The sequence below is a fragment of the Ixodes scapularis genome, unplaced genomic scaffold (genome assembly GCF_016920785.2).
Source record: "Ixodes scapularis isolate PalLabHiFi unplaced genomic scaffold, ASM1692078v2 PGA_scaffold9__187_contigs__length_104089568, whole genome shotgun sequence".
In the NCBI taxonomy this organism is placed as follows: domain Eukaryota; kingdom Metazoa; phylum Arthropoda; class Arachnida; order Ixodida; family Ixodidae; genus Ixodes; species Ixodes scapularis.
The window spans coordinates 80,474,065-80,487,715 of NW_024609884.1; the positions used below are offsets into that span (position 1 = coordinate 80,474,065).

General features: G+C 41.8%; 1 protein-coding gene across 2 annotated transcripts in view; it reads left to right on the plus strand.

The window, feature by feature from the left end:
* The window catches only part of LOC115330987 (von Willebrand factor A domain-containing protein 8), a 65,376-nt gene that overhangs the window by 41,641 nt on the left and 10,084 nt on the right, over nucleotides 1-13,651 (plus strand). For both annotated transcript variants that reach the window (XM_029993014.3, XM_029993023.4), the window contains 7 exons: nucleotides 167-363; nucleotides 1,426-1,607; nucleotides 2,249-2,374; nucleotides 8,114-8,366; nucleotides 8,713-8,875; nucleotides 12,396-12,477; nucleotides 13,031-13,223. In XM_029993014.3, the coding sequence (XP_029848874.2) occupies nucleotides 167-363; nucleotides 1,426-1,607; nucleotides 2,249-2,374; nucleotides 8,114-8,366; nucleotides 8,713-8,875; nucleotides 12,396-12,477; nucleotides 13,031-13,223 (1,196 nt within the window). The remainder of the gene's footprint in view (nucleotides 1-166; nucleotides 364-1,425; nucleotides 1,608-2,248; nucleotides 2,375-8,113; nucleotides 8,367-8,712; nucleotides 8,876-12,395; nucleotides 12,478-13,030; nucleotides 13,224-13,651) is intronic.

Sequence of the window (13,651 nt, forward strand, 5' to 3'; positions counted from 1 at the left end):
CAAATGATACAAGGTTCAGAAACAAAGCGACATGGACACAATTTGTACCTTTGAACCCCTATCCCCTTGGCCTAAGTGTCGGGTTTTGAGAGGTGTTCGATTAACACCAGCCCTTCTCCTTTCTTGATCTTATGCCTAAGTCTCGTGCATTATTTTGTCATTCCAGACGGCAGTGCAATGAATGATACCATTCACATTGCTGCCAAATTCCCCCTCGGACTGTACAGTTTCAGTCCGCGGCACTTGAAGTCGAGTTACCTGCTGTTGCAGCAGAGCTTTCCGTCTGGCTACACGTCGGAGACTTTCAGGCTTGCGGCACTAGGCGGCAGCTTACAAGGCTGTCTCGTTCTTCATGAATCTTTGGTGAGCTTCTACTTTTCTTTAAATATGCGTTTAGTTTTGCAAATGGGATCGATTGCACAGCGAACATGTATAACCTAGTCAAACAATTGGAGCGTTAGCATGAGTGCTACGAAAGAGTTGTAAAATTGGAGCATGTAAGGAAGCCACGTCTAAACTTTTTATATCATAATTTTGCTAGTATAGTGCAGCAATCTCAGCCTTTTTGCTCTATACTGCTGCATGGAAGAGCAGATGCACAAAGGAGGGCTCGCTCAATCTTCAGTTGCTCTGATGTGTTTTTTCTTCATCATACCGTATTAGTCGAGTAATAGCCGCACTGTTTATGAAGAAAACCTGAGGGTTCGCTTTCCCGCGGAGCACGCAGATTGCCAGTCACCGCATTCAACAGCATGATTCCAGCTGCTTACAAACAGAAATAACATCTTCATGCAAAGATACCATCTGTGAACATTGCATTTGTATAGAGAATCATGTTCTCGATCTGGTTATCCGCTATGTTATTTATGCGCAACGCAATGATTGACTGTATATGTGTTTTTTTGTAAAAGTAGACGCAAGGGTCTTCTTCATAAAATGTGTGGCTATTACTCAAGTAAATACGGTACTACTTGTAACTTTATCCAACATTTGTTTTCCTTCCACGATTCATTATCCAATTTTTTGCTAACATATCCTTATTTTACCATTACTGTATTTGTGTTTATTTATTATTTTCTTGCTGAGTAATATTTTTTGATGACTCAAAAACTGTTTGTGTACTCTGAAAATAAATCTCTAATGTTAGTAGTATTCTCACGATTCTTGTTGTACATGGTACTGTAGTGAAGTTTCAAGCAGCTTAGCAGGCAAAGTGTTTGGGAGGTTGTTTGTGTGGGGCGCTTCTGTAATCCCATTATGCAGGAGCCAGGGAAATGTAATCCAACACTTTTCCTCCAGCAAGGCCCCTTGGATGGCGCGGGGTTGCGTAAATCAATAAAATAAGTGCTCCCACCAACTGCCATAACACTATTCAGCCTCGGCAGTTCCCCTTGCTCTAAAAGAGTAAAGAGATTTGTGTTGCAGACAAACATGCTGCTGCTGCTTGATCCTGAGACGGGGGATGCCAGTCGCATCAACCTGGGGTCCCTGACTCGGAACGTAGCGGAGCGGTTTGTTCGCTCTGTCTACAACTCCAACCTGCCCTCGGAGGTCTGCCTTGACTTGGTGCAGCCAAACAACCTGCTGGCAGCTTATCAGCCTGGGAGGTGAGGAGGCTTCAGACCACTTGGCCTCTGTTTTCTGTTATTCATCTACAATACTGTATGATTAACTAACCTGGGTAGAAAATTAACAAGCACTTGCGAGTAATTAGATCAAAACCATACTGCTCTTAGGTGGTTAGGATATCTTGTGTGGCGATCGCAGAACTATCATTTTAATGTTTTGGGTCTGGCAGACCCTTTGTCAGTTAAACTCCTAATCATCTAAAGGCATTATTGGTTTGGTCGCTATACTGTATGATATACAGTATAGTACAGTTCCCGAGAAAAGATAACGGTGTTTTTCGACCCGGGTAAATAAAGCATGCAATCGCAGAAAGCTCGAAATCTTTTTATAATTAATAGGTAGTTTTCATTTTTGTTCTAAAGTTTCTTCGGATCATGCTGCTGCTTTTAGGGCCAGTTAGTAAAATTTGCACAATACCAAAACTTTTTTTGAGTATCACCATTTTGGTTATTTTATGTTGCTATCTATTAGCGTGTAAGAAAAGTGTTGCTACGATCTTAAACTGTTCTTTTAAATGAACACTGGATTCAAAAGCAGTATTCTATTTTTTAATACTGTTAATTTCTAGGGATTATTGCACAGCAATGAGATGGTAAGAAGCTGTCAATCTTACTTGCAGGAGTCATGTGAGCATTCTTGACTTAGAAAACCGAAGCTGCCTGAATTGGAAGCTGCCTGTTTCAGTAAACAATGTACTGATGCTGGATCCGTCCAGGTGCATCATTACAGCTGGAGACACAAACAGGTGAACAGCAATACTAGGTTTCTCTTCTCTCACAAGTCGTAATGGTTACAGTAGCTGGTCAAAACGTGTAGCAGTGGCTTGTCAGCTCCTGTTGTCATTTCTTTCAAACATTCATCATATGTTAGGAGAGATGTTGGTTTTAAAATGGGAAGTTTAAAAAATTAAGTTTTGTAAAAAAGGGCTTTTTTAATGGGCATGATGGAGATTAACAGCTCCGTGAACGCAGCTGAAGGAAATGCACAGCCACAACAGGACAAAGCTCTGAATTTACTGTGCTGTTAATCCTCATCCTATACAGCATTTACCAACTGGCTCAATTTTTTACACCTTAGTATGACTTTTCTGATGTCTAGCTACATCAAACTGTCTTTCTGCAAAATATTATGCATTGCTCCACGCAACGGGTAAATCTTGAGAACACTTCCATAATCCTAATCTTCTGTGAACATCTAATAGGAACATTCAAACTTCAAGTGTGTTTTTCTCTGTTCATACTTTGCTCATAGCGCCAATGTTTTCTGCAGTTTGTCTCGAGCAATATTGTGACAACTTGGGTAGTATTTTAATTTGCTAGAATCATCTTACAGCTTTAAAGCTGTATGGTAATTATAGCTTCATAGTTTTCTTGATTAAGAGTTATTCAGCATTAATTACTTTATTAACCCTTTGACAGTCGTCACCATAGATGTTTGGGGGTGATTATAGATTTGAAGGTGCCCGCATAAATGCGAAACTGCGCTCACTGCGGGAGGTGTTGCAATTCGTTATGTCTTTTATGAACTATAAACTTTATATTTGCACATCGTTTCACATTGCTGGGCTATATATAGTTTTCAAATTAGACACTCCATGCACGTGATGCTCACTTCACATACTGGTCGTTCTGGTGGTAGTGCTCCTGGAATATCACGGAAGCACATGCGCCAAAATAAAGCCGAATGGAAGGAAGGTGACAACTTTTTGCCTTTAATATTTTTACTTGATGTTTCTAAACATGTACAGCTTTCAAGCACTGTACATGCTCCCACTAGATAATTAAGAAAAAACCTGTGCACTGACCTTTTTAAAGAAGTTTATTGGCTTCTCTTCCATACAGCTGAGAGCCTGAGGCAGCCAAAAGGCAGAAGCCCGTACATCCAAGTGCTGGCTGCCTCCTCGGCTGTATGTTTCTTTATACTATTCCTTTGCAAACAAAGCCGACCACGGAGAAACATCTCTTGGGAAAAAAAACTCGACCGTCAAAGGGTTAAATAATGATGGAGCTTATTCTCTACTCTATGATTGCAAATTTTTTTTTTTTTTTTAGAAAATAGCATTACCTTGCAAGTTAGATGTCGGTCAAAACAGTCCTCTTGAAATTTATTATATATGCCTGTAACAGTGACAATTAAATCAGATCAATCTCTTATAACTCGGGTTCTTGTAAAGACATTCAATATCTTTACATAAATATGACAAAAAAAGCTCTAAAGGCCGTTGTTTCCCCTTAAAGGAGCTATGCAACAATTTCAGGGCTTTGCTTAAATTATTGTGGAAGTTGATGCCTGACAATTCTGAAGTGAATTACAGAAAACAGATTTTGCCTGGATACCCTAGTTTTTATTTAAAAAAATGAAAAAAATCCAGGTTTTTGCCACCTCTCAACTCGTACGTCGTCTTCCGGGTCACTTGCGCAGTGACGTTATTGGGGTAGGCGCGGGGTTCCGGAAAAGTTCTCTTTTCCGGAACCTTGCGCCTTCTCTCAGTTCTCTTCTTCTTCCGGAAAAGTTATCTCAGTGAGCAGCAAGAACTCATCCGCTCGCGACCGAGGGACCACGTGCTGGCGGGCACCGCGCGAACAATATGGTGAAAGGAGGAAAGTCTCATCCGGTTCCGGCCATACCCGTCTGGCCCTGTCCCCCTCCCCATTTGGCCTCTGGCGGCTGTTCGCAGTAGCAGAGAAAGCTGACGGCTTTGTGGACCTACGATAGATGGCGCCACTAAAACTCTGTATAATAAAAGTTTTGTCGATGATACCAGGTTTTGACGCATTTATATATATGTTGGAACGGCAAGAATTATAGAAAAGTTACCTTTTATCGAGCAGGTATTCGCACAACTTGCTATCTTTCTACAAGATTCCCCATTGATGTCACGCCGCGTGTTTCTCATGGCCGCCGCTCACGGCTGCAGGTCAGGGAATATTCTAAGTTTTGCCTCGCTATTACGCGGCGGAACCGCAACATTTCGATGAAAGGAGGTGTGTTTTCTGTCATTTGTGACAAGGTGAACAATATCAAAAGTAGAAGATGCCAATTCTTTCAACGTTAAAAATTGTTGCGCAGCTCCTTTAAAGAGACACTGACACCCCCCTTTCTTTTTAGTTTTTTGCCAGACAATCTATTATATAGTGTTAGAAGACTACCCGATCAATATTTTCCTGCAGTGTCACATATATTTTTAATGAAGTAAAAAAAAAACGCAGCTTCTCGAAACTGAAACCAAATTCGGATTGGAAAGGAAAAAGAATAAAGAGGAGAAGAAAGTTACCAAAAGTCACGTGGCTGTGCAACTTTTTTTTAGTCAACGTATTTGCAGCGTTTTAGAAGTCACAAAAAATGGGTATCATATTTTTGTCTATTAGTATTGAGTGTGTGCTTTCGATGACCCAAGACTTTGATTCTTTGGTGGTTGTGTCTAAACCATAGAAAAAGGCACGTGACCCCAGAGAAGAGAGTGAGCGCGACTTAAACCGGCCAGTTCTTCATAGGCAGTTTTCGGGCAGAAAGAAAACTAATTTCGAGCTGCCAATTGTGTTCTGGGTAGTTGGACTCTCATATGTCATGTACAAATAAAAACCTTGGCGAGCATAAATACCCTCTCAGTCATATGTGGTACTTGTTTTAGATGCTAGTTTATAATTTTAACAACCTGTATTTCCTCATTGATGTACCTCAATTTGTGATATTTGAGGTGTAGCTCTTTCTGTAAACAATTCTAATGTATACCTTGAATTTCCATGTGGCCAGTGGGCATTAAATGCAGAGATTTTCTTAAGATGGAATGGGGTTGTGCTTAGAAATGTTACCATTTGGCAGTGGCCACTGGGTGGCTGGCTAACAGACATGCATGCCTATAGGCCTCTGCCTAGCTGTCTAGTCTTGTGAGCCGCCCAAAGTACCACTACTGGCGCTATAATGATAATTATTATTAATATTAAGTACACCTCCAAAATATTTCTCTAGCTTGATCATGCTGCAAAGACTGGGGAGTTCAGAATGTGTTGTGAATGAGCTGGGCACATGCTGTGTGTGTGTGTGTGATGTCATCAGCGACCCTGGAAGAGTATTTTACGTGGGGGGGCTAGCGGTCAAAATAGGGAGGGTGGAGGGGGAGGGGGGGAGGGGGAGAAAAAGTGAAAAAATTAAAATTGGAAAAAAAAAGAAGCATTATCAAGATTTTACTGTTTGTAGAAGGTATATTATCACTATCTATACTTCGTGTCCATACATTAATCCGAAATTCCTGTCACGAGGCAATGAGATGTTGACACAATCTGATCCAATAGTAGTAGCTATACGGCGACATCGATCTACAGTATCGATGTAAAATGCACTGGAAAATCGGGCACCTGCACATAGAAAGCTGACATTTTTAACAAAGGTGTATTTTAATCGTGGACACATTTATGTGAAATTTTTCGGCGCAGCTTCGTTCCTGTAGAAAGTTATAACAATGCATTCTTGAACATTTCAAAAAAGTTTACCGCCGCTGGACGTGCTCGTCCTTCGATGGTAAACCTTCACTGCAATGCCCTTTTTTATTTCAGCATGTTTCCTACTTTTATGGTCGTCTTTGAAAAGAGGGTAAAACCAGTCATGGGCACGCTACTGCTAAAATGTAAAAGTGTTACAGTTTGTTACTCAGGGAAAAAGTAACCCTGCTGCAGTTACAGTTACAAAATTTGAAGAGTAAATTGTTACAGTTACATTTACTTCACAAAAGTAATGCCATTACTTTGTCGTTATATTACAAAAAAAATTTAAAAAAATTCAAAAGGAACTTTCGTTAAAGGAGCCCTGCAATCATATTTAAGCGTCTACCTTTTTTGCGGTTTCCACGTCTCTTGGGGTTCGGGCAAGCCAGCGGGCACGGAGAGAGTAACTAAGTATCAGTGCGTCATATTTTAACCGGACGACGCGGAAACCTCCTCCACCTACGAGGGCAGCCCACGTTGCCAAAAGCGCGCAATATGTGACGTCTTTGGTCCTGGGCTTACTACTGGTCAGAGCAGCCAAAAACTTTTTCTTTAGTCGAGATACAAATATAAGTGTCGCGAACCATTTCAATTATGTATGAAAGTAGTTTTTGTTCAGTATTATAGATAAGAAAAGAAACAAATGCAGTTTATACAGTACGGAAACAAGAAAAGGCCCGTTGACAAACCCGCCACCAAGCAGCGGAAAAAACGGCGCATACTAGAAAGGGCTTGTGGGATGAGGCTCCGACGAACGGCGAGCGTAGAAAGGTCCCGGATGTATGTGGCGGCGCTGCTGTCGTATACCGGCTCGAGGATCTGACCGGTTCCAAGCGTTCCGAAGGCTTTCGGCACGGGCTTGGCTGGCGATTTGGCCATTTGGCGGTATGGCAGCGCGAAGTGGCTCCCATTCTAAACTGATCTTTACCCCGTGTTTGCTGTCGTTTGTGGCCAATGAAGTGTTATGCCGGATTAGTCTTTTAATCGTGCAGCAAATGCAATGCGAGCCGCCCTGGCCGCCTGCTTCATAGTCTATCCAACACGTGCTTTAGTGGCGCCCTCTCGAGCCGTCGACACAGAGTGCGGCAGCCGTGAGCGCTCGATGAGCTCACTACTCCTCCTTTAGTTCACGGCCACTCAAGCCAGGACCTACGACGTCATGAAGGAGGTTATTTTTTGCTTGTTTTTGTAATTCTAATTTGCCTATAAGTTTTAAAATAAAGCGATATTTGAGAAAAGAAAAGATTAAGTTACTATGTTCAGTGCGCTCAGGTTCAGTTCAAATTAAAAAACAGTCAAAAAGTTGTTGCAGGGCCCCTTTAATATGCATTTAATTTAACAAAGATTTTTCGTAAGACATTGTGTTCACGGTAGTTAAGTTCCATAAAGAACTTAAGAATTAAGTGCGACCACCATAAGGTATACACGAATACAACAGCACGATTCTGGATCTTGGATACATCCAATCATCGTGCGAGTTTATGCAATGATGGGACGAGTTTATACAATGATGATGGGATACAATGATGGGCGAAATGGGACGGAAGCAGCAAACATTGTGCATATGTCAAGTCAATAATAATATAAGTCATACCTCGCAATCAGCTTGTAGATGTGTCACTCCAATCCACTCGTCAATTGAATCGTTTTCTACTGCGTGCTCACAATTTTTCATGAAACACGAAGCTTCTCTTGAAAATTTGGAGAGCAATGCAGTGCTAACATTCCTTCATCAAACCCGCTGAACACGGCAGCAGTAAAAAAGAAGCACTGATAAAAAAAAAGTGAAAGCCGTTTACAAGTGTCTGTAACGCCGAATTAGAGCGCAGCTCTTAAGAGGAGGAGGGAAGGATACTGAAGGGAGGGTATAACCCTCCTCCTCCTCCTCCTTCCCCTCCTTCAATCATCCTCCGCGTTTTAACCGACCTTAAAAGGTCCCTTTGCTTTAACGCAACCGAGCAACACTGGGGCCATGAGTGAGCTTAGTTAGAATGGTTTTGCAGGCGCTACTTGCTCTCGTGGGACCAGGAGAAGCCTCGGGGCAGCCATGTCTTTTCACAGATCACCGAAACTTCGCTCGATGGAGGTTTGCAGGCCTACGAAGTTCGCCATCCCTACCGGGCAGCCCAGGCAGACCTGCCTTTGGAGACGCTAAGGAGCATTGTGGGGCCGGATGGAAAGGCCACATCAGCAGCAAGGCTGCTGCTGACCCAGCAGGACTTTGCTACAGTGGCACTGAAGAGCCCTGGTTCAGAAGTAGGTTTTTCTGGCAGTCTCTTTCAATTTCAATTTTAAGAAGGCGAGTCTTTTTATTTGTAACTTCAAAATTATAGATACAAGCGTCTGCTCTCTTGCTGCAAAAATACTTTCCTTGCTCTAGGTGTACATTAAAGTGACCTTACAATTGATATTAATTTAATATTTTTTGCATGCCTAAAGCAACCTTCCTGAAGAGTTGATATAGCAACCAATGTTTCGCTAAGAGACAGCCTCTTAGAGCTGCCGAAGAAGCGAAGTGTCGTGGCAAAAAATAGTTTGCCACTCTGAGATGCAGGTTTTTTTTTAATTCTGAAAGCTTGTACAGTGACTAATTTCCTTTCAGCACAACTGGGAAGTACATAGCTACCCACGTTCCAGCCTGCCTTGGGGGGAGCAAACTGTTGGGAGTGCCCACGAAGTGCCCAGGTCTGCACTTCTACAGAACTCAACACTCGTCGTCACTTCCAAGGGCCAGCACCTGGTACCGAAGGAAGCGTGGCCAGAGAGTAAGCTTCAACAGTCGCGTAGAATTGAGGTATTTAACAGGGGGAATGCTGGAGAGGGGATTTGACAGGAGCTAATGGTTTTCCTTCATGTGTGTTGGTAAAGAGAAGGCCAAATACATTATTTCCTTGTGATAATAAAGTGAACGGGCAAAAATGTTTGATATAAATAGGGTCCCGCGTTTTCGGTTTTTATTTCTTCAAAATTTGGCATACTTTTTTCGGTGTTTATTTTAAAATGCAATTTCGGTTTATTTCGGTGTATATTTATTCCCAAAAAAGTTTACCGGTTTATTTTGGTCAATATCAAAGGAACACTATTGGACACCGGATCAGATGATCCTTGTAGCTGTGATATTTGTGATCACTCGAAGAATAACGGCCCATATACATATGTGATCTTCGCTACAACTTCCGTCAGGACACACCTCAAAATCGCGGAATTCGCGGGGATAACCTTCAGCGCACTTCTTTTTCCTTACCATTCTGACGACGTGACCATCTGGGGTGATGACTACAAAAACCAACAAAATGGCAAAAGAAAAAAAAATCCATTGTATTTATGTTTTTAACCACAGGGAAGTTTGAGAGAGGGTGTTAAGAAAGGTATTAACGGCTTTCATCAATGTCCTCTGAAGTGCATCAAGCGAAAAACGTTATACTAGCCCTCATTCAAATTATTTTTTTAGGACCGGGAACTTGACAAACTAAGCCCGATCACAGAAAGGACATAGATGTCCCGCGAAGGCCAATCCAAGACCTCTTTTGTTGCATGTTGAACCTTGGAAAGGGGCAATCACGAAGACGTCACACAATGTTGAACCTTGCAAAGCCATCTCTCTCTCTCTCTCTCTCTCTCCCCCCCCCCCCCCTTCTCCCAGCCACTTCGACGCGGCCCTAAAAAACTGACCTTTTTTGGGTAAAACCGAATTTCCGAAAATGGATTCAGCGTACTTTTATCAGTTTTTATCGGTTTAAACCGAAAACTCCGAACCCTAGATATAAGCGACAATTCAATAAAACTGAGAGAAAAAAAATTATGCAGCAGCAGCCTTGAAAGTGGACAGGAATGCTGCGGAAGACTTAAAACATGTATTTAATAACAAACCTCGATGATGAACAGCTCGCAACTACTTCACTGAGGTGTAAAAAAAGAAAAAGAAATCGAGTTTGTTAGTACTTTTTCCTGGGTATCAGTCTTCCCCGAGTTGCTTCAGGCATCGCTAGAGCACTAGCTGTCACTTCTGCTGCACTCCATTTATTCCGAAGCAGCCATAGAATATTTTGTGTCCCTGCAGTCGTCGGTATTTCTCGAGGTGCCTCTCTGACCTCTCTTCGTCTTCACCTTGGCCACACACAAGGCCTACGATTGCAGCCTCTGTGCCAGGTGCTGCAATTGGAATGTCTGCATCGACGAGTGCAAACAAATTGAAGCTATACTCGGTGGCTTCGCCAATGTGTCTGCACACATTCCTGTAGGGGTCGGCAGCTCTGGGAATCAGGCATTGGCTCGACAGGCAGGCCCTTGCTCAGCAAGCAAGCAAGCGAGCACCAGAAGGTCCGACTTGCGCAGTGCAGTTGAAGATTTTTTTTTAATCATGGGTGCGCTTTTTCTTGCATGAGAAACCTTTCTTTGACCCATCCAGTACATCTTGAAGACACTGTAATTAGGTAGGCAAAAAGGAACAAACACGGCGTCGGAATGTGGACGCTGCCGCTGGCCACGTTAACATCAGAAGCGGCACTCCGCCCTCTCACACCAGTTTGCCATTTGCCTCGTGGAGGGAGGCAACATAAGGGTCCTCTGCACCTGCATGTAGGCTTGTGTGCTTTCAGCACCTCGGCCTTCGTAGTAAGCATGGTCGGCCACCGATACAATTAGTACAATCCGGTTTAAGGTGCATGCAGTTAGGTCGGGATTGCGTTGAACTTTGAATAAGGCAATAATTCGAGTAAAGTGATTTCGTTATAACGAGGGCCTACCTACTGTGAATGACTTTATTTTTGCAGGCTCAATATTTAGCAAATTTTGCGTAGTGTGGGGTTTCGGGAATATTTTGCGGGCATCAAATTTTGCAATTTATACTGACATCCTATGTATTTGTTACCACGGGCTTATATATTCGCATGTTAAATTTTTCACGTGTTAAATTTTTTAAGATATTTTCCAGGTCACGAAATATAAGGTCCTCGCAAATGTTAATCGTTTATAATGTGAACCTTATTGCCCATTTTTTATGGAGCTGAGCTGTCATTTCTTTCGCATGGGAAATTCTTAAATTTTCTCTGAACAATATCTTATATTTTATAAGTTTATTAGTCATCTCGTCTCTTCAACCTGAATTAATTTTCATCTGTACTTGCTGAAATTTAAAATAGCATTATTACCTTGCATTATTGTATTATCTTAGAGTCTTACTACAGTGTTATTATTTTAGTCATAAAAAGTTGCGAACAGTGGTTTTTGGAAAGGGGGATATGTTTTATGAAGGACAACACAGGGATCAAAATTCTATATTCAGTGTTGGCATAGATCCTTGGAGTGATGAAAGACAGGGACCTTGACACCCCCATAATTTATTTTTATTTTTGCCAGGCTATTCATTATGGTGTCAGAAGACTATCCAATCAATATTTTTCTACAGCATCACATATATTTTTAATAAAGTAAAAGAATGAAACTGCTCAAAACCGAAACTGGGAAGGAAGAAGAAATACAGAGGAGGAGAGGGTTAGCGGAAGTTGCGCAGCTGTGCAACTTTTTCTTTCCAGTCAACGTATTTGGAGGTTTTTAGAAGCCCCAAAAAATAGGTACCATATTTCTTTTCTATTTTTAATATTGTGTGTGTACCTTCGATGACCCACGGCTTTGATTATATTTGGTGGTTGTGTCTAAACCGATAGAAAACAGCATGTGACCACGAAGAAGAGAGTGAGCTCGACTCAAACCGGCCAGTTCTCGATTGGCGGTTTTCGAGCGGAAAGAAAACAAATTTTGAGCCGCAAATTGTTTTCTGGGTAGTTGGGCTCTGTTATGCACAAATAAAAATTTTGGCAAGCATTAATACCCTGTCAGTGTCTTTTTGACTGTTCTTTTATTTGTCTAAATACAAACAAAATGTTTCTAGCTTGCTTCATTTTTGAATGGCATAGTGTTAAAAAAAGTGAGCAAATATTTTTATTAAAAAAAAAATATTACTTTTTTGTACAGTTAACAAATGGGCACTGCCAAAGCCAAAAATAGTTCACATTGTTTAAAGCAATTCTTTGTAGGTGTTTTAAAGAAAGTAAACAAAAACAGGACAGAAGCCCCAAAATAAATCCTATGTTGCTGGAAATCTTTGTGTAGTAGCTTTACTTCAAGATACTTGCATACCTGACTTTCCTGTACTGTCTATTCTTGCTGAAACCTTTCAGGACTTGTATACTGAAACTAGCAGGTTAACTCTGGCAGCTTATGACAGGTTTTTAGTGATTGGTGCAATGAGAAACTTATCTTGCTTTGTCTTTCTATGACATTCAGATGGTGCATTTGGAGTCCCAAGCGCATTTCTGGAGGCAGTGGACCTGAATGACCAGACAATCCGCTATGTTCCCGTACCTCTGTATGTTCACGTGTCTCATTCTCTCATTTTCTCTGAGTGTCCTGTGGTTCACTCATTTATTTATTTATTTAGTTACAAAGGGTCCTTCGAGGAGGACGTTGCATTGTGGCGCTCAGTCCAGATAGCAGCGCATGAAAAATTCAAAATGTTGAAACGAAGTCAACGAACAGAAAACAACAAAAATATGTGAGAATTAAAAGCGACACTAGACACTCGCGCATAATTAAGACTAAACTTGTAATCGAAACAACAAATAAGTAAAGAATCTCTTTATTTGGAAAGGAAAGCAAAGAAAATTGGAGCACATCAGGGCCCAACTCGGCCTGGTCAAAAATGAGCTGCCCATGTTCAGATACACATACTATGTGGTGAACAAACCTGAGACTGGGGGAAAAGATATGAGGATGACGAACACTTCCATGCACCAGCTCAGCTCCACACTTGGCATTGCTACGGACTCGGTCTGTCGACAAGAGGAGCGCGAAGGGGGTAGAATAATAGACACAAGCTGGAGCTGAGGCCTGGATGCAATGGGGTTACCCTTCCGCCACAGGTCTCAGGCTGTGGCATACCGTTTCCAAGACAATAATACTTCGGACATTGTCATGGATGTCGGGAGCAACGACACCCTGGTGACGGCAGACCGCTCTGGGTGCGTTCAGGTCTGGGAACTATCGGCGGCAAAGCTCAAGAGCTCCCTTGCAGAATGGCATCAGATGATTGGGGCTAACCAAACACCCCTCGAGGTGAGTCTTTCACTCCACGTATCATCTACTCCTTGGTGGCACTTGTCTGTTGAAAGGTACTGCAGCTTACGGAAAAGGAATCGCTACAGCGCTTGTTCAATTTTTTAGTTGTTTGTATTTCTCCTAAGGATCTTTTTGTGGGCTTGAAGCTAGCAAATTTAGCTCTTTCTAGGGCTTGCAAACAAATTAAAACCTGGTATTTTTTTCGTAGAGCTAGCATCTGACGTCCCATATCTTGCCCCTTATTAGATAGAAGATTCAAAGATATTACTTTAAGCCTGATTTAATGATATTACATTGGTAAAAGACATTTGCAGTCAAGTTGCACGAAACGTGAGGCTATATCTTTTTGAGACTAATTAATTAAAATTATTGTATTACATATAAAGCAACAAAGTAGCATCACCGTACAAAGCATGTCTTGGTGA